The following is a 17,393-nucleotide window of genomic DNA, read 5'->3' as shown; positions in this document are numbered from 1 at the left end:
GCTTTGGGAGCGCCTCTTCCCATCTGTCCTCTTCTAATTGCTCCACATTCCGCGCATGGCTCAACCCAGAAATATCTCCATGTATCTCATTTTTAGATATATATTTTATTTATGCCGCATTGAAAATGCCAGAGACAATAAATCCATTACGAAATCATGTGAACAATTAAAATTGCATAATAAATACGATAAATACTGATGGCAAATACCTGGAAATCCTAATTAACTGCAAAATATCACAATTCAGCTTAGACACTACGCAGACGATGGCAACTAAACGCTAATTAAATGTACAAGGCACCGATTGCAGGCCCAAATGGGAGCACACGCACCCCACCGGACCTGGTTTAAATGGACGAGCTGGTTCCTAATATGTCCGAGATGCTGAAGCTGCTGCGCTTCGGCTTGGGCATTGGATCGCTGGGAGAGGTAGCTGGAACGCGAGCTGCTGCTGGAGCGGGTACTGGAACAGGAGCAGGTGGAGGAGGCGGAGGAGCAGTTCCAACCACATCCACAAAGGTGTCGGCATCGGCCTCTCGCTCGGCAGCGGACTCGCCGCTGGAGGAGCCCGCCGACGAGGAGGCGACGGAGGAGGCCGGCGATGGCGGCGTGTAGGCCCAACTTGGATATCCTCCGATGTGCCTGGCATAGTCGATGGCCGGCGGCGGCGGTGGCGCTGGCAAATAGAAATTGGCCTCCAGAGTGTCCAGCAGATAGTGACGCTGCATCATCGGACTCGGCATCTGATGCCTCTGATGGTGCTGAGGAATTTCCTCCACCAGTCGCAACCGCTTGGCTAACGGCGAAGCCATCGGAGCGGCATCCACCTGGGTTACCTCCGCCGCCTGCGACGGCGGTGGCGAGTCATTGATCTTCCGCTTGCATCTCGACTGACCCGACTCACGGAATCCCTTGGCAAAGGGATTGTTGTCGATCTTCAGCTTGGTGATGCGGTCATTCTGCAATCCAAACACGGCGGTTAGTTATCAGACCTGCTATTTGGACTGAGATATAGCACTACACACCTGATAAGCCGTTACGGCTATAAACTCCGTCTCCGGGAACACAAAGGCCTGCTGGGGGGCCCAGGGAATCTGGGCGAGATCAGAGGTGCGAATGACGTGCAGGCGCGGCTGATACTTGTGCATGCTGGCCAGGACGATCTGGAAGAGGAGGAGGATATGGAATAAGTCAAAAAGGTCAGCAAATATAATTGAAGTCAACTCAAATATCGTGATAATCTGCAATTTATCATATCAACATTATCTTTTGAGAGTTCCTTATATACTGTATTAATATTCATGAAAGAGAGGCCACTACTTACATGTCCATTGTTATCCAAGGTGTTGTTGGTCAGCTTCACCTTGCTGAAGAGCAGGGCCTGGGACTGCCAGTGCTTTCCGGTGGCAGGACTCTCCGGATGCAGGTACATCCGCTGGGGGCTCTGTGGCTCGGCTCCTCCGGCCGGCACCCACTGGGAGCCGGAGAACTTGTAGCGGCAGTCGCCGATGGGCACCATCTCGAGGAGCACGCAATAGCTGGCCTCCTCCTCCAGGCCGCTGAGCGAGACCCGCATCGAGGGGAACATTCGTCTAAAGGGGACAGAGACCATGGTAAATGGATGTTAGTGACACGTTTCCACCAACAGACCAAGGGTACACAGAAGACTTATCAGCGGAAGATAAGCTGATGGGGGCGAGCAAATAGTGAAATGGTACCAACCTGCCGCACTTGGTGATGATCATCTCGGTGCCGATGCTGTGGAACTGCTGCCACAGTTCGTTGTTCTCCAGCTTGGCCTCCACATCGCCGGGCAGCGTGGGCTGCGGCGGTGGCGGCGGGGGCACAAAGTGTCCGGCGAAGCTGGGCAGTAGCCCACAGAGGGGATCTGGTGAAAAGAAATCCGGTCCATTAGCCGACGGCAAACGGCAGGTGGGGATGGCTCCACTTACCGGGTAGGCGTTGCATAATCTGCTGGCGGTATATCTCCTGGGCGATCTGCTGCTGCAGGCGCAGATCGGCGATGTTGGGCAAGGTCAACATGGTGGGGTGAATGATGTGATCTTCTTTTTAGTGCTGATATTATTCCGCAGTATATCGAAATCTATTGAAGCGACGACTGGAACACGAACCGATCGCTTTGCTGTCCAGATTGAGACTGTCTCTCGGAGTCCCGGAGCGGGCACTACTTCGATTCTGCCAGAATCCGGTCGGTTGGGTTCCTCCCCCGCTCTCCGCTCCGCCGCTCCGAGCCGATCCTCAGGTAGTCGACTCGCCCGACCTGTTCTCATGCTCAAGTGGCTTGCTCACCCGCTCTCTCGCTTCCACTGCCTCTCGGTGTGCTCCATGGGTATGTCTCCCTGCCATTGGCTGCGTGTCGGCGAGTGGTGTGCCATCCCGCTCTCACTCGCTCGGCCAGATGGAACGCCATTTTCGTAACGCCCTGGAGGGGGTTCTGGGCTCGGGTTCTGGCGACCTCCTCCCGCGGAAACTGGGAGCACGGCACCCATCTTGCCGCTGATAGCATTATTATTCGGAAAGGGGAAGGGCACTTGGAGTGGGGGTTTCTGGGCAGGAATGGGGAAGCGCTCTTTGAAGTCGCCTAATCGCTTGTAATATTTATGGCACTGGAAAACGTTTTGGATATGGGCCAACCAATAATGCTCGGCGAGATTACGTTCTAAAAACGGGAAGCTGGGTGAGCACGAGGAAAACATATAAAATAGGGGCTGGAGGAATAGTAAAAACCCCACTTGAGAAAACGACTTATCAGATACGTATTCATAACTTGTATTCTAAAAAATTAAGAGTTATAAAAGTATTCGTATTTAGTGGTATTTAAAGGCCGATTTCAATGTTGCTTTTCACTAAAGTAAGAGGATTTAAAATGTATTTTATTTTATTCTTCTTTTCCACTATCAGTATAATTAAAAGTGTCTCGTCTTAGTTTTACGAGTTCAGTCACACTAAATATTTTGAATATTCTATAGAAAAATTAGGTTTCAAGATTAGAAACAAGACTTTTAATAAAGTATTAATAATCAAATCTATTGACGCGAGCTTGGTTTGGAGCAAGCTCTCAGGAATTTTAAAAAGTACCATATCAAAAATAAAAATGTGAGATTCAAATACTTTAAAATTCTCTGAAACCTTTAAGATTCTTGAAAACTTGGAAAACCTTCCCTCAGTTATGCCTTAAATCAAATTCTGCGTTTCTGAAGTATCTTAAGAAGTATTTAACATTTTGATCATCGGCCTTCTTGAAAGCGCACTTGAGTGTCAAACCTTCGATGGCCCCTGGATATATCTCGCTGCCATGATCAGCGCCCATCTGCTGCAGGGCATTTAACCTATCTGCAATCGCCCGAGCATCTTGTAGATGCATCCCAATCTCGGCGCTACCGTTTGCAACGGAGGGTCTCCAGAAAGAGATCCGCCCGGCGATAAGTGGGCTAATCAGACCTGTAAATGGTACTTGTACTGGATGCTGGGCCACAACAAATTGCGGCGTCCGGGAGAGGCCATCAAATCGAACTGGCGCCAAGCCACTGTCGCCTTCTGGCCACTTGAGCCCCGAAGTGGGAGGGGTTGGGCCAGGACTAGGGTTAGGGCTAGGGATGCGTCTAACGGATCAGTCACTTGCTGCCACTGGTCCTGTTTCCCTCGGCTGCCAGGCGACGGTGGCGGCACGAATTCACAGGCGAGTCATAAAAATCATCACACTTTGTCCCCGAGATGCGGCCTCCTCAGCGCTGGGAACAAAGGCCGGAGAGCCAGAACCTCGAGGATGCGAGTTTTATGGCCTGGCTGCGCGACGACCGCCGACTGTTTGTGTCTCTGCAGTTTCCAAAATTATTGTTATGATTATTGCCTGTTTGTGGGTCTGCTCTACAATTTGTTTGCTATTGTCTGGCCGCCTAAATGTTGGAGACAAAAGCGGCCGACGAAACCGCAAAAGGACATCGCTTGGGGGTACTTAAATGGGAACCGGAACGGAACGGAACCCGTAGAGGTCCTTAACGATCGATGACCGGGGTGAAAATATCAAATTACCTCCGGTGTTGCAGATTCCATGCGCAGATAGTATCTTATATATCAAATGGGTATTTATAGGGTAGAAAAATATAATAATAATTATATAACAAAACACAAAAAATAATGATTATTTATAATATTGCTTAACCCTTATAAAAATATTAAAATAAACAATATTTATGTAATGATTACATTTATAATTTTTGGAAACAGCTTTTATCGTAACCAAAATACCTTGCAAATGGTTAAAGTTGCCCTTCCGAATTCAGATCTTGATCGCATTTTTCCAAGGGACATCTTGCTTTTTAGGGACCCTGGGCTAATCCCTGCTCGCATTCCCATTACCCGTCTCCGGTCATTAGTCAGCCAGATATGCAATTTCCGGTAATTCGTAACTCGACTAGCTTTGCATAAACTCCTTGCCGTATTTCCGCTTACTCCGCACCGTCTAAGTGCCCCTGACCCGACGACCCTCGAGTGTGACTCAGGCAATTAGCGGAGGAAGAGGAGTTCGGGATCGCAGGACGGCAGGCCCCGTCCAGACGGATTTGTGTCATTAGCGCTCGCGCTGCCCGCCATTCGTGTCCGGCTTCATTTCCATTTTCATTCAGTTTTCGGGCTGGAAAAACCCGGGGAAATTCTGAGCAGCGCTCACTAATGGCATGTTTGTTATCTTTGGGAACGCGCTTAGGCTACCTTACGCAAGATAAATGTGATAAAGCTGGCTTACGTTTTGCACATGAATCAGACACATAGGATTTATTGTTGCTGGTTTTTTCGTGGTTTACATACATGTAACTTTTGGCTTACACCGTACGTGGGTTAGATATTTGTTGTGTGCTAGACATTTTCTCTTTTCTATCAGCAGCCACCAAAATGGATTGTTCGCTTTAGTACTCGTAATTCAGCTTGGTATTTGTGTGTACTCTTCGTTAGTTTATTATAGTTTTATCACAGCTATACGTTTATGTTTATTTGTTAATAATTGTGTTTAAGATTCATTAAATATGTTTCTCAATCCGTTTGTGATGCGGCCACAAGAACTTACAAATACATTTGCACCGAATTGCCTACGAAAGAATGCTTAGAAAAGGTTAACATACAAATGTGAATAAAGTAGAAAGAAAGAGTAGCTGGGAGCAGTTCCAGGCCGCCTTAGGACAGCTCGAACCCGGTGTTGCTGCTGACGGCGTAACGAAGTTTGTCCCGCAGCGTGGACTTCTTTTGGTAATTCGGCAGCTTCAGCAGGTTGAAGCAGGTGGAGGAGGTGGGCAGCCGGTTGAGCGGATCCTTTTTGCGGATGGTGAAGAAACCTCGGATCACACTTCCTATCGTGTCCCCCGTATCCTCGTCATCGCCCACTTCCACACAGCGAATGGAGAAGGGCGGCTCCAGGTGGGCAAAGCCCAAAAGCGGAGGCTTCGAGCAGCTGGTTACGAACTGGAAAGATTTATTTCAATTAGTAAACCATTAATTTGCATAAAGTTATGAACCACACACCTTTAAAAACAGCTTGCGCTCCTCTTCTGTGAAGTCCTTGCCTAGGATGTCCCAGAGCCAGCCCACCACGCGATGGGAATCGTGAAAGCCCCCGTAATACTGCGTATGCTTTCGCAGGTCCTTCAAGTCCAAAGGCACCGTGTCCCCGGAAATAAGGCGCTGCAACTCCGGAGGCGAGAACAGGGAAAGCCACTCTGGATTGACGATGCTGCGGAAGCCACGATTGAAGGCTATCGTCTGCTCGCGGATCTGGGTGTTCATGTGGAAGAAGGCCATGTAGTGGATGTAGACCAGCTTGTTGTGGTCATTAACCACCCGCGCCTTGCCACCCGGATGCAACTCATGAGTGACAATTTTGCCCATCACATCCTGGTCCACGGAGAAGGTAAGATTCAGATCGGCCACATCTTGCTTATAGTGCTTGATGAAGGTAAGACTGCGATACAACTCGTTGTCCAACGAGGGCAGCTCGTCCATGCAGGAGTAGAGGGCCTGCTGCGTCTGGCCGAGCAGCTGGGAGAGGAAGAAGGAGGCGAAGGGCACGTCCACCACGATGCCCTCGTACACCGCCTTGCCCAGCATGCGGCCCACGAACTCGAAGAGCTGCAGATGATTGTCCTGGACGTAGGAGATGGGCGAGGGATATAGCCGCTGGTCGGAAGTGGTCTTGAAGAGATTTAGCGACGGGTCGAACACCTTCTTGATGGTCTCCTCCAGGAACTCCTTGAACACTCCGTCCTGATCAATGCCTGCCTCATGCAGTCCCTGCTGGTTGATGAACCGCACCCGGATAACGCCCTTCAGAGCCTGAGTGGGCTGGGCGGCCAGTTGCCTGTAGCCGTCCTCCACGATTCGCTCACGGTGAATCACAATCAGGGCGGAGCGCGGCGAGGCGCAGGCACTCTCCGTCAGACCCATCACTGCCTTCTCGTTCTGCACGAACTTGCGGAACAGCTTGACCCGATCGTCGTGCGGTATGATGTGCGGCATCTTGGCCAGCAGCAGCATTGCGTTTCGCTTGGCCTTCTCCAGATCGTTTATGAACGTGGAGGGCTTTACCTCTGGTATGAGCCAGTGGTTGGGTGGCGTGAAGGGGCGACGGCAGTCGCGACGGTACAAGCAGAGCATTAGAGTGTGCAGCGAGATGAAAACCGGATTCTGGACAATGTTCTTGCCTGCTGGAGATTGGAAGATTAATTTTACAATTAATTGTTAATTATCTTAATTACTATAATAAAGCAACATGGTGTAAGCACTCACCCAGAAGATTATCGTTTATGAGTTTATAGAGAATATTGTTAAGGAAGTAGGTCAACATCACATAATCGTTCAGTTTAAAAGGATTCTGCTCCGTATACATCTCATACTCATCCAGAATTCTGTTAGATAGAAAATAGTTACCAATAGTGCAACAAGTAGTTTCTTTATACAATCTCCTTACGTGACGTAGTGCGTCATGCAGTCGCAGAAGAGCATCAGCATGGCGGTCTGCGGCTTCTGCAGGTTTGTCTCCGACTTGAGCAGCTCCAGATACTCCTTCATGCCGCAGTTGGGTCCCAGGGACGTGATTAGCAACCAAATATCGTACAGCACATTGTCATTGTAGCAGATGCCCGTCAGGATGTCCAGTTTCATTTGGGAGAGTGTGTTGAGGGCGGCATAGTACATGCCACAGATGCGGGACACCTGCACCACATCCGCGTTGTCCAGCTTGCGCCACTGCTGCTTGGCCTGCTTGCTGTTCGCCACTCCCATCAGGTTGACTCCCCGGGTGGAGCTGCGCTCCAAGGCACGACGCAACAGATTCGATGTGGATGCCTGCTGTGGCGGCTGGAACTCGATGCGCTCGTAGTTAAGATTGATTTCCTTCAAGAGATCGCCCAGCAACAGCTTTATACAGCGATGATCCCACAGCATGTGAAACTGTTTCTTGATCAGAGCCACATTCTGATTCTGGGCGGGCTCTGGACCCGGAGTGTGCCAGCCCAGCAGCTCGTGCCACTGGGTAAAGACTCCCTTGGTGGTAACCGTGTTGGGTATAAGCTCCAGCAGCGATGTAGTGGTTTCCTAAAAGGGTTGGGGCATAAAATAGCCACTAAGTAGGCGATTTTGCACAACTCACAGTCAGTAGTGGATAGGCCAAGTCCTTGGACTCCCCTTGGCCATCAATGTTGAAAAGATTCACTATGTTTCCCAGGAATGCTAGGGACTTGGTGCCCGGCATGCTAGCGCCGAACTCCTCGAACCACTGCAAGTCTCCGGAGATGCCCAAAGCCTTCTTCAGCAGGCCCAAAGATGAGAACTGTTCCAGGCACTGCGGCACACTCTGGTGGAGATGGTAGATCAGGGCGGGCACAGACAGAATCTCCGACAGAAACTTGGTCAGTAGGTTGCGACTAAAGTTGCCATCAATCAGGGGTCGCAGGCAGAGCGTTATGATGGCCACTAGGGTGACTGGCTTCACGGACAACTCCTCGCGCACAGTGCCGCGCAGCAAAACGAGCTGAAAATTGGGATTGGCTGAGTAAGTTTCTATCACTTTCCATTATAAAAGCGACGGAGCTTACCCGCATGGTCCTGTAGAAGTCATTTTGCACCAGATGCCCTTGGATGTTGCAGCAAATCTTCTGCATGGCCGGCTGCACCTTCTCGAACTGGGAATTCCTGAGTATGGCCCAGGATTTGGGCAACGTGAAGACCACCAGTGTGTGCAGGAAGAGGGCAAGGGACAAGCTATCAGCGTGGTTCTCAGGTTTGAGCTGGGGCAGCAACGTCAGGCAGTTGGTGAGCAGTATCTTGATGTGCGCGATCCACGGCAGGCTGCGTTCCTTGAACAGGCAGAGGGCGGCGTAGGACAGCTTGGGGTTCTCCGCCTCCATGGCCTTGATGATGTAGCGACAGATGCGCTCCAGTCGCTCCCGCGCACGCACATCGCTCTTGTCCAGCTTGATCTGGGTGAGGTAGCGCCGGAGCACCGGGTACACGTTGGTGGCCAGGAGCTCCAGCTCCGCATCCTTGTCGTCCTGATTCTCCGTGAATATGGCATCGAAGTCGAGGCTGCAAGAGGGGTTTTCAGAGAAGTTGGCCTAACAATTTGGCTAGGTTCTTACATGATCCGCTTCTGGTACTTCCTGCGCGCCGCGTAGCCCTTGAGCGTGGCCTGCAGCAGGATGGCCGCCTGCTCTCGGCGCTTCTCCAGCGCCCGCTCCTCCCGCGCCGCCTTCGTCTGCTCCAGGAAGCTGGTTTTCTGGTTCTGGGCAAACATTTCTCACTGCAGCAGGTTGATGGTATTTTGATGATGATATTTTGTGTTGCCGTGGGCCTGTTTTCGTTGGGATTGTCGCTGTTCCGGTTGGTTTTCCTCGCTGCAATCACTTCCTCGAGCTGCGCGCGGTCCCTGGGCCTTGATTCAGTGCATCGCTGGACTTTTTCTGCATCGTAAATCCAGCGAATATACAAAAATGATCCTTTTATTTTATCCCAATTGGGTTTCCAGTGTGACCGCTTATTCTTCTGCTAGAGGGGAGTAAAGAATCTGAATTTATCGATATTTTTTAGAGAAATACAAATTTAAATAGCGCCAAATTAATATATACTTTTATAATGACACTTATTATAAAATTAACTTCATTACTTATATCTATAATTTTACTCAATTACAGCCAATACCTTTTAATTTAGATTGTATTAATTCCGATTCTCCTAGTTTCTGGCTATTTTATAGCTAACTTAGTGGATCGTGTCTCGGCTAGCGAGTATCCGAACCCAGGGCTGCATCCTAGCACATCTCTACTCTGGACAGAACAATCGGTTATCGATAGGCACACACCGAACATCGACTGCATCGAACACTCATCGATTTTGTCCCAGCTCTAGCAACGCTGCGTTCGCGTGAATAAATAGTTAATTAATTGCTGAAAAAATGGAATAGCTGGCGAAAACATGCATCCAACCAAGTGCAACAGCAGCAGCCGAGTGCAGTACTCCGTAATCGGGCGTTTGTGAAGACACGTGAGCGTACGCGACTGGCTGTGTGTGGCTAAAAAATAAGTTATGGTTTAGCAAAAACAACAAAGCTAAAGCCCAAAGTGCTAATAAAAAGTACACACACACACTCGCGCGCACACACACACACAAGCGGGCGCGAGCAAAGGTGAAAATTATAAATTAATAAATGCGCGATGCGATCCGATCCGATCGAGTCCCAAGCGATAGCATATGAAATTAGCGAAATATGCTCGATTCCCGTGCTGATCGGATCAAAACTGTGAATTGCAACAGAAAATAATTTCAAGGTTTGCAGCAGGCGAATAGAAGGCGAAAAGGTAATTGAAAAATAGAACGATTTTGGCACAAGCGCAGTGTAGCTATATATTTTTGTTGTCTGGCCGACCGTGGCTGCTGGGTGGTGTGTGGTGGGTGGGGCGTGATTTTGGGGGCCAATCTTCGGTGTGTGTGCTGTGTGCTATGTGGTGAAAACAACAAACCCCCCTCGGGCCCCAGGAGCCCAGCCCCCTTCCCACCCTTACCCGTACGCCACTGCAAGAAACAGACGGCAAAACGGAAAGCGAGTGCAAATGAAAACAATTGAAAGGGGGGTTGAGAGAGGGAGAGGGCGTTCCAAATGCCCTGTAATGCGCTGCTCTCTCATGTAATTTGCCGCAATTTCGCCCGTGCATTGCTCAGTGTGTCACTCTCACTCGCACCACCACTACGGCAGAGCAGCAAGGTCTCCGCGTGTGTGTGTGAGTGCTCTCCCTATTTTCTTGACAGCCAGCAGCGGCAGCGGCAGCATCATCGTTCCGTTCCTTTTGGGCTGTCAGAAAAAAAGGCGCGCGCTCCTTCGCCTTTCCGCCCGTTTCGCTCTCCCTCCTCTGCAGTCGCCGCCGCTGCTGCTCCACCATTTTCTTTCTAAAACGCTGACGCCAGCGCCAATCATTCGCCATCAGCCGCTCCTCCTCCGCGGTGCTCCCCACTGCATCGTCCATTCCAGTGCAGCAGCCGCCGTCTTCAGTCTCGTCTTCAGCTCAGCTTCTTGCATAAAACAATTCTTCTCTTCTGTGCGTCTCGTCTGCTGCAAGAATTGCGGATCAACAATCATCTTATTTATTCGTAACGTAAATAAACGTTAGGAATATGCCAAACGCCTGCGATCGCGACTGCTGAAAGGGCAGGAAAATACATAAAAAGAACGTGTGAGTTTCCGCTTCCAGTATCCTGTTTGTGTGTTCGTGAACTTTCCAGGCGCGTTTGTTGAACTTTGCGAATTTTTTGCAAGCCGGTTGGAAAATAACTGCAAAATGCAGCAGTGACGCATAACCTCAAAGATCGACCCGGGCATGCACAAGTACCGTTAGATCGAGGCGCGCTAAACGGCTCTCTTTGTCGCTCTCGGTCGCTATAGAAGGCACAAAAAAAGTAAACATCGGTAAATTCCAAAGCAGTAGCTGTGCTTTTAATGCAGTAATTGGGGCCCGTTATGTTTTAGTGCTTGCACACATACGCAGGGGCACCAATACAGGGGCCGTTACATTGCCTCTGGCTTAAATCACAGTGAGCACTCGATAACATCAACTGGAAATTACATATATCTTTTGTTTCCTGTAAACTGCCTAAAATGTTCCATACCTTACAGTAAATATCCTCCGTAATATATTCAAAGAAAGGTACACAGTACCTGTGATCTCTCTTCGAGTGCCCACTGTAAAGCAGTAGAAACACGGGAAAAAATCGAAGAAAGTCGCCAGAGCAGAAGCAACAACAACAAAGCAACGGCGGCAGAAGAAACAAGATTCGAAATGGGCACACACAAGCAATGGCAAACGAAACTAAATGAAAAGTGCGAAACTGTGCAAAAACCTAACCAAACTTCTCGCCCCCGCCGCTCGCAGCCCCTTCTTCCAGCTCTTCTTCTTCCCACCCGCCCGGAAATCGAAGTGGAAACCCAAATCCAAAGTCGAAATTAACGATTTGGTATTTGAAATGTTTGTTATTTTATTGATTTATCGTCGCTCGTCACTCGCGCCGTCGAAGCGAATCGAAGGTGTTATATATTTGTTGTTTATTTGCTTTCCTGATAAGCCAGTCGGTCGGCCCGATCGGCGGACCGTGCAAATGCTAATTTCCAATCGTCAATTACAGATAATTGTTGTTGCTACCGCGCTGCTGTCTCCGAGCTTGTAAACTTAACAAATTAGCGAAAGCTGATTTGATTAAATTCGAGCGTTATTTGCGGCTTAGAGTTTATTCTATTATCGCTGCACGGCACTCCAAGCCCGAGTGGAGCAATGGCGACAAATTCCAGGAAAATAAGAAAGTGATTGATTCGATCACGTGGTTGGGAACTGCTGGTATTTTCCTCTGAAAGCGAAGCTAACTTTTAAGTTATCTTCCATAAAATGTACCCCATCGAAACTTTTCTTTCCCAAATCCTAACATCTTGGGTCTTTCTTAGGATAATCAACTAATTAGAGCCTTCTTAAGATAAAATCAACAAAGGTAACCTTAAAAGGTTATGGCAGTGACTAGCTTATCTGAAACTGTGCAGAATCATTTATAACCCTCTCTCACTTTTCTAATTGCAGGAAACGCAACCAAATAACCACAAAGAGCCGTAAGAATTAAAATACCCTAAATTATAATAGACACACTACCCCGCAAACAAGAAGCAAACTAACAACGAGATGAAGTACGCAAACGCAACTGGAACTGACAACGCGATGACCTCCGGCATCAGCGGCCAATCCAACAATACCTGTAACAGTGCATCCCACGAGATGCAGCCCACCACATCCACCCCAACGGCTGTCCACAAGGAGGCCCCATCCACAGCCACGACAACGGCGACACACGCCAATGGCAATGGCAGTTCCAATCCTAGCGCCAATCCCAACCAGAGCCAGCCGTCCAACGCGCTGTTCTGCGAGCAGGTGACCACAGTGACAAATCTCTTCGAGAAGTGGAACGACTGCGAGCGGACCGTCGTGATGTACGCACTGCTCAAGCGGCTGCGCTACCCGAGCCTCAAGTTTCTGCAGTATTCGATCGACAGCAACCTGACCCAGAACCTGGGCACCTCGCAGACGAACCTGAGCAGTGTGGTGATCGACATTAATGCCAACAATCCGGTGTACCTGCAGAACCTGCTGAACGCCTACAAGACGTTCCAGCCATGCGACCTGCTCGACGCCATGTCCTCCTCCTCATCCGACAAGGATTCGATGCCGTGCTACGGCAGCGACTTCCAGATCACCACCTCGGCGCAGTGTGACGAGCGGAAGCTGTACGCCCGCAAGGAAGATATTCTGCACGAGGTGCTCAACATGCTGCCCCTACTGAAGCCGGGCAACGAGGAGGCCAAACTCATCTACCTGACCCTCATCCCAGTGGCCGTCAAGGACACCATGCAGCAGATTGTGCCCACGGAGCTGGTGCAGCAGATCTTCTCGTACCTACTCATCCATCCGGCGATCACCAGCGAGGACCGGCGATCGCTGAACATTTGGCTGCGTCACCTGGAGGATCATATCCAGGCGGCGGCGGCGGGCCTGACTAATCGCAGTTACTTCCTGCAGCCCTCGCCGCAACTGGTCGCCGGTGGCAGCTCCACAGGCAGTGGCAGTTGTTCCTCGTCGGCGACCAGCTCCTCGACAGCCTCTTGTTCGTCGGTGGCCTCATCCTCGCTGTGCCCGGTAAGCGGCCCACGATCCTCGCGCACCAACGACTGGCAGACAATCGCCCCGCCCAGCAAACAGCTGCAAACAAAGTTGGCCGGTGATTGGCGTGGCAGCGGAGGCGGCAGCTCCAACGGGTCGATCAACCCACTCTGTGATAATCTCAATGGTATTACCCTGAACGAATTAGCTTCTAGTCAGAATAGCCTCGGCCTGTCGCTGGAGGGCAGCTCTTCGCTGGTCAACGGTGTGGTCGCCGGAGCGGGCTCTATGCTGGGGATCGGTGGTGGCGACGACCATGACACGTCATTCAGCAAGAATGGCACTGAGATACTCGACTTCGATCCGGTCACGGCGGATATGGGAGAGGCCTGCAGCCTGGCCAGCAGTAGTGTTTGTGCACGAACTGGCGGAAACCCGGTAGACGAACGATTGCAGCCTCCGCCGCATCTCCAGCAGCAGTTGCTCCAGCCTCCTCCCTATGCATCGATCCTGATGGGAAATGTGGGGGATCAGTTTGGCGAGATCAACCGCTGGAGCCTGGACAGCAAGATTGCGGCCCTAAAGACGCGACGCTCCAACAGCCTCACCACACAAACGATCTCGAGCTGCTCCAGTTCTTCTAACTCCTCGGTGATCACGGTCAACGACAACTGCTCCAATTCCACGGAGAACCTGGCCCAATTCGCCAACAAGCCGCGCAGCTTCTCCTTGTCCATTGAGCATCAGCGCGGAGCCTTGATCAATAGTGGGTCCGATACGCGTCTGGACGAGTTCAAGCCCAACTATATCAAGTTCCACACCCGCAACGTGGGCATGTCGGGAATAGGCCTTTGGCTGAAGTCCCTGCGATTGCACAAGTACATCGAGCTGTTCAAGAACATGACGTACGAGGAGATGCTGTTGATCACTGAGGACTTCCTGCAGAGCGTTGGCGTCACCAAGGGCGCCTCCCACAAGCTGGCTCTCTGCATCGATAAGCTGAAGGAGCGGGCCCACATACTCAACCGGGTGGAGCAAGAGTTATTATCTGGTCAAATGAAGCTGAGCACTGCCGTCGAAGAGCTGACCAACATTGTGCTGACACCGATGAAGCCTCTGGAATCCCTTGGGCCGCCGGAGGAGAACATTGGACTGCGCTTCCTCAAGGTCATCGACATTGTGAGCAACACACTGCAGCAGGATCCGTATGCTGCACAGGACGACGAGACACTGGGAGTTTTTATGTGGATCTTGGACCGGTCCATTCATAACGAGGCGTTCATGAACCATGCCAACCAACTCAAGGACCTGAAGTTCAAGCTGTCCAAGATGAAGATCTCCATGGTACCGAAGATGCATCACGTTAAGCCAGCCGGAGTGGGGCCAAACAATGGCAACATCAACAAGCCAAGGTATGTTTTTAAACACTCGTCACTCTTGTATTCAATTTAGTAATTTTATCGTTTTATTAGATGGAATGGCAAGACTCGCAAGTGCGACACAAAGAGCGGCAGCAACGATAGGATTAACAACCGCAAGAACTCCAACGACATGCTGAACTTTTCGCTAAATTGCCTGCAGCACCCGCTGCCCCATCATTCGCAGCAGCAGCCGCCGCCGCCCCTGCCGCAGTTTGACTACAACGGCTACGGCGGCGGTCCTTCTCATCAGCCGCAGTACAAGAGCTCCTCGTACCCCAGCTTCATGGGCAATCCCCAACAGCAGCCGCCACCGCCGCCGCCCGGCAAGTCGCATCATCATGCCCAGCAGATGCAGCAAATGCTGCAGCAGCACAACCACTTTCCGGCGTTGCCGCAGCAGACGCCGCCACAGTCGCATCGCCGGTCGCTGAACAATCTCATCTTGGTGGCTGGCGGTCCACAGCAGGCGCAGCAGATGATCTTCAAGCCGGGCCAGGGAGTGCTTACCAACAATGGATCCAACGACAACCTCGTGGTGGAGCGCAATCAACAGCAGCAGCAGCAGAGGAAGCTCAGCGGAGGAGTGTCCAGTGCGGAGCAACAACCAAAGAAGACCATGGCCGCTGTTGTGATGGTTAGTAATCCGAATCCCAATCCGAGTCAGGAGCAGCACGATCAGCCGCAGATCCTAATTAATAACAACAACAATAACAACAGCATGCTGAACAACAACTTGATTAATCAACAACAGCTGCAACTGTTGGCAGCAGCTGCCGCCGCCGTGGGCAGTGGCAGCTGTCTGTGCTCCAATGTTGGTGGTGGCGTAACCGGTGGTGCCTGTGTCCACAATCTTTGTCACCAAAGCAGTAAGAACAACAACCATGCCGTCGATCATTGCCTGTCCCAGCCGCCGCTGGTCAATCTGGGCATGTCGCCCCATGTCACCGAGTACAAGATGAATGACTTTAAGAGCCTGGAGCAGCTAGAGACGTTGTGCCGCCAAATGACTGAGCAGGCAATGAACTGAACAATGTTCTGCGCTGTCTGAGGGATCGGATTGTCAAGACGTTAGATTTGTGGCTGCCAGCAGTTTTTGTGTTCACTTAGCTTTGAACCGCGTTTGAAGTTTGATTTCATAAACGAACGTAAATGTTTTTATATTTAGCTTTGTAAGATTCGTCGTATCTACCATATGTTTGTGTCGCGTCTAGCTGTCCACCCTGCGTCCCCATTCACAGCCCGTTTTGTAATCGTTTTTAGTTAGTAAGCCGGTAGATTGTTTTAATGTTAAGTTTATCAATTGTGTGCCAAGGCGTCCCCAGCGATCTGATCAGCTGGCTGGGCTCGCAGGCCCAACGGCTGGCCGTTGGACTTGCTTGGCCCTCGCAGCGATCCCCGAAGGAGTACCCCAAGTCAGCTGTCAGCGGGGACGCGGCATCTTGCTATCAATGTTATTAATGTTTAGGTTTCGTAAATGTTGTCGCCATTTATGTAGTTAAACTAACAAGCCAAGCCAGCCACCCCAAACAAAACCAATCGCAAACACACAATACAGTAACCTCTCTCTATGTAGGAAAATTTGGCCAAATTTGATCAACACTTTACGCTATTCTAATCCTAATCACACCTTCGACTATATCACCATCAACCAGAACAACAACGTCGCCAAATGAAGGAGTTACCCCGCTAAACGACGACGAAAAAGGTTTATCTAGTAAAAATTATAAATGAACTCTGCATCGTGACCATGAGACTGACTAAGATTACTTTTCGCAACTATAAAAACTAGAAAGAAGAAAGCCGGATGGATGGGGAATCGAAAAGTGAGAATTGAGAATCGAGAATTGAGAAACAAGAAACGAGAGCTGAGAGCTGATAGCTGAGAATTGTTTGTGCACGAATCAAAACTAGGCTTGCTGAATGAAGTAGTAGTCACATAATGGATATGTTTATATATACACGTACACATAATTTATTTTAAATTAGAAGGAACATATTTGCTGAACCGTAACTGCACCAGAGGAGAGGAGAGCAGACCGCAACACAGCGGAAACAACCACTAGACTAAACTTTCACCGGGAGGAGTTTCAATGTTTCACTGTTTGTGTTTTGAGAAGCGGAACCACATATTGTATTTTGTATAAGTAAGCGTACGCGTAAGCCGAAACACCTTGTATTGCCTAACGAATACATAATCATCATTGTCATTGATTAGCCTAACGCTACTATTACTATTATGTTTGCTTTAGTCAATTGTTTATCATGTAAATGGCAAGCCAATCACTCGATATGTTATGTTTTAGTTGTTTTTAAAAGGAATTATATATATTTATATAAACGAATGTATGTCGGTCGCATTATAAGCCTAGGTTCGAAAAGAAACGATGACGACGGAGCGAGCTGAAATGAAAGGCAGCCAAAAAATAGCTACCATAGGAGCGTAGAAACGTGTAGCATAATTATAATTGTAAAGAGCCGAACAAGCGCATGAGTAAATACTGCTTAGAATGTTTTTGTTTTTCAATTTGTTGTCGATATTTCCGAAATACCTTTGTTAACAACAACCGCAACCCTGTAAATCGCTGATGCTTTTACCTATTAATAAAAAGAAAACCCAATGTACGGCCGATGGGATACCGAAGTAATCGAAACCTAATTGTCAAACTTGGCGCGTTCAAAACGACCCGCAAACTAAATGGTTTAATGTAAAGTGCAACTACTCGTAGACGAATGTGCAGAAGTCAGTTAGATGCTCGCCAGTTTATCAGAGTGCGAGCGTAAA

General features: G+C 49.7%; 3 protein-coding genes across 9 annotated transcripts; 1 reads left to right on the top strand and 2 right to left on the bottom strand.

The window, feature by feature from the left end:
• Positions 1-86: 86 nt before the first annotated feature.
• LOC108028355 (T-box transcription factor TBX3) lies at positions 87-2,139 on the bottom strand. The gene is made up of 5 exons (XM_017100118.3): positions 1,953-2,139; positions 1,723-1,888; positions 1,325-1,592; positions 1,026-1,163; positions 87-959 (listed from the first exon to the last, which is right to left on the bottom strand). Exons 1-5 carry the CDS (start codon positions 2,041-2,043, stop codon positions 348-350), a joined length of 1,275 nt encoding a protein of 424 aa, XP_016955607.1. The 5' UTR covers positions 2,044-2,139; the 3' UTR covers positions 87-347.
• Positions 2,140-4,761: 2,622 nt separating this feature from the next.
• Positions 4,762-9,051, bottom strand: LOC108030704 (ubiquitin-protein ligase E3B). 2 transcript variants are annotated; one of them, XM_017103748.3, is made up of 7 exons: positions 8,646-9,051; positions 8,103-8,592; positions 7,658-8,038; positions 6,977-7,602; positions 6,796-6,914; positions 5,536-6,713; positions 4,762-5,475 (listed from the first exon to the last, which is right to left on the bottom strand). In XM_017103748.3, exons 1-7 carry the CDS (start codon positions 8,798-8,800, stop codon positions 5,191-5,193), a joined length of 3,234 nt encoding a protein of 1,077 aa, XP_016959237.1. In that variant the 5' UTR covers positions 8,801-9,051; the 3' UTR covers positions 4,762-5,190. The 2 variants fall into 2 exon arrangements, with proteins under 2 accessions (XP_016959237.1, XP_043951257.1); XM_044095322.2 differs by having other exon boundaries at positions 5,536-6,710.
• A 348-nt stretch (positions 9,052-9,399) lies between these two features.
• Positions 9,400-17,262, top strand: LOC108029736 (protein Smaug). Of its 6 annotated transcripts, XM_044095319.2 has the most exons (5): positions 10,463-10,730; positions 12,120-14,602; positions 14,663-15,756; positions 16,185-16,536; positions 16,598-17,262. In XM_044095319.2, exons 2-3 carry the CDS (start codon positions 12,219-12,221, stop codon positions 15,636-15,638), a joined length of 3,360 nt encoding a protein of 1,119 aa, XP_043951254.1. In that variant the 5' UTR covers positions 10,463-10,730; positions 12,120-12,218; the 3' UTR covers positions 15,639-15,756; positions 16,185-16,536; positions 16,598-17,262. The 6 variants fall into 6 exon arrangements, with proteins under 6 accessions (XP_043951255.1, XP_043951254.1, XP_043951256.1 ...); XM_044095320.2 differs by lacking the exon at positions 10,463-10,730 and adding an exon at positions 9,400-9,860 and having other exon boundaries at positions 16,185-17,262; XM_044095321.2 differs by having other exon boundaries at positions 10,463-10,728; positions 16,185-17,262.
• The last annotated feature ends 131 nt before the right edge of the window (positions 17,263-17,393 follow it).

Source organism: Drosophila biarmipes, chromosome 3L, assembly GCF_025231255.1.
Source record: "Drosophila biarmipes strain raj3 chromosome 3L, RU_DBia_V1.1, whole genome shotgun sequence".
Classification (NCBI taxonomy): domain Eukaryota; kingdom Metazoa; phylum Arthropoda; class Insecta; order Diptera; family Drosophilidae; genus Drosophila; species Drosophila biarmipes.
The sequence above is the reverse complement of the archived record's forward strand: the minus strand, read 5'-3'. Positions and strand labels throughout refer to the sequence as shown.

Excerpts from the sequence above, each read along its gene's own strand:
- LOC108028355 (XM_017100118.3), bottom strand. The coding sequence starts at position 2,043 with ATGTTGACCTTGCCCAACATCGCCGATCTGCGCCTGCAGCAGCAGATC. Across the intron at positions 1,889-1,952 it reads GATTATGCAACGCCTACCCG|ATCCCCTCTGTGGGCTACTG; the intron begins GTAAGTGGAGCC and ends TCTTTTCACCAG. Across the intron at positions 1,164-1,324 it reads CCTTGGATAACAATGGACAT|ATCGTCCTGGCCAGCATGCA; the intron begins GTAAGTAGTGGC and ends CTCCTCTTCCAG.
- LOC108030704 (XM_017103748.3), bottom strand. The coding sequence starts at position 8,800 with ATGTTTGCCCAGAACCAGAAAACCAGCTTCCTGGAGCAGACGAAGGCG. Across the intron at positions 6,915-6,976 it reads TGCATGACGCACTACGTCAC|AATTCTGGATGAGTATGAGA; the intron begins GTAAGGAGATTG and ends TCTATCTAACAG. Across the intron at positions 6,714-6,795 it reads CATAAACGATAATCTTCTGG|CAGGCAAGAACATTGTCCAG; the intron begins GTGAGTGCTTAC and ends TCCAATCTCCAG.
- LOC108029736 (XM_044095320.2), top strand. The coding sequence starts at position 12,219 with ATGAAGTACGCAAACGCAACTGGAACTGACAACGCGATGACCTCCGGC. Across the intron at positions 14,603-14,662 it reads GGCAACATCAACAAGCCAAG|ATGGAATGGCAAGACTCGCA; the intron begins GTATGTTTTTAA and ends TCGTTTTATTAG.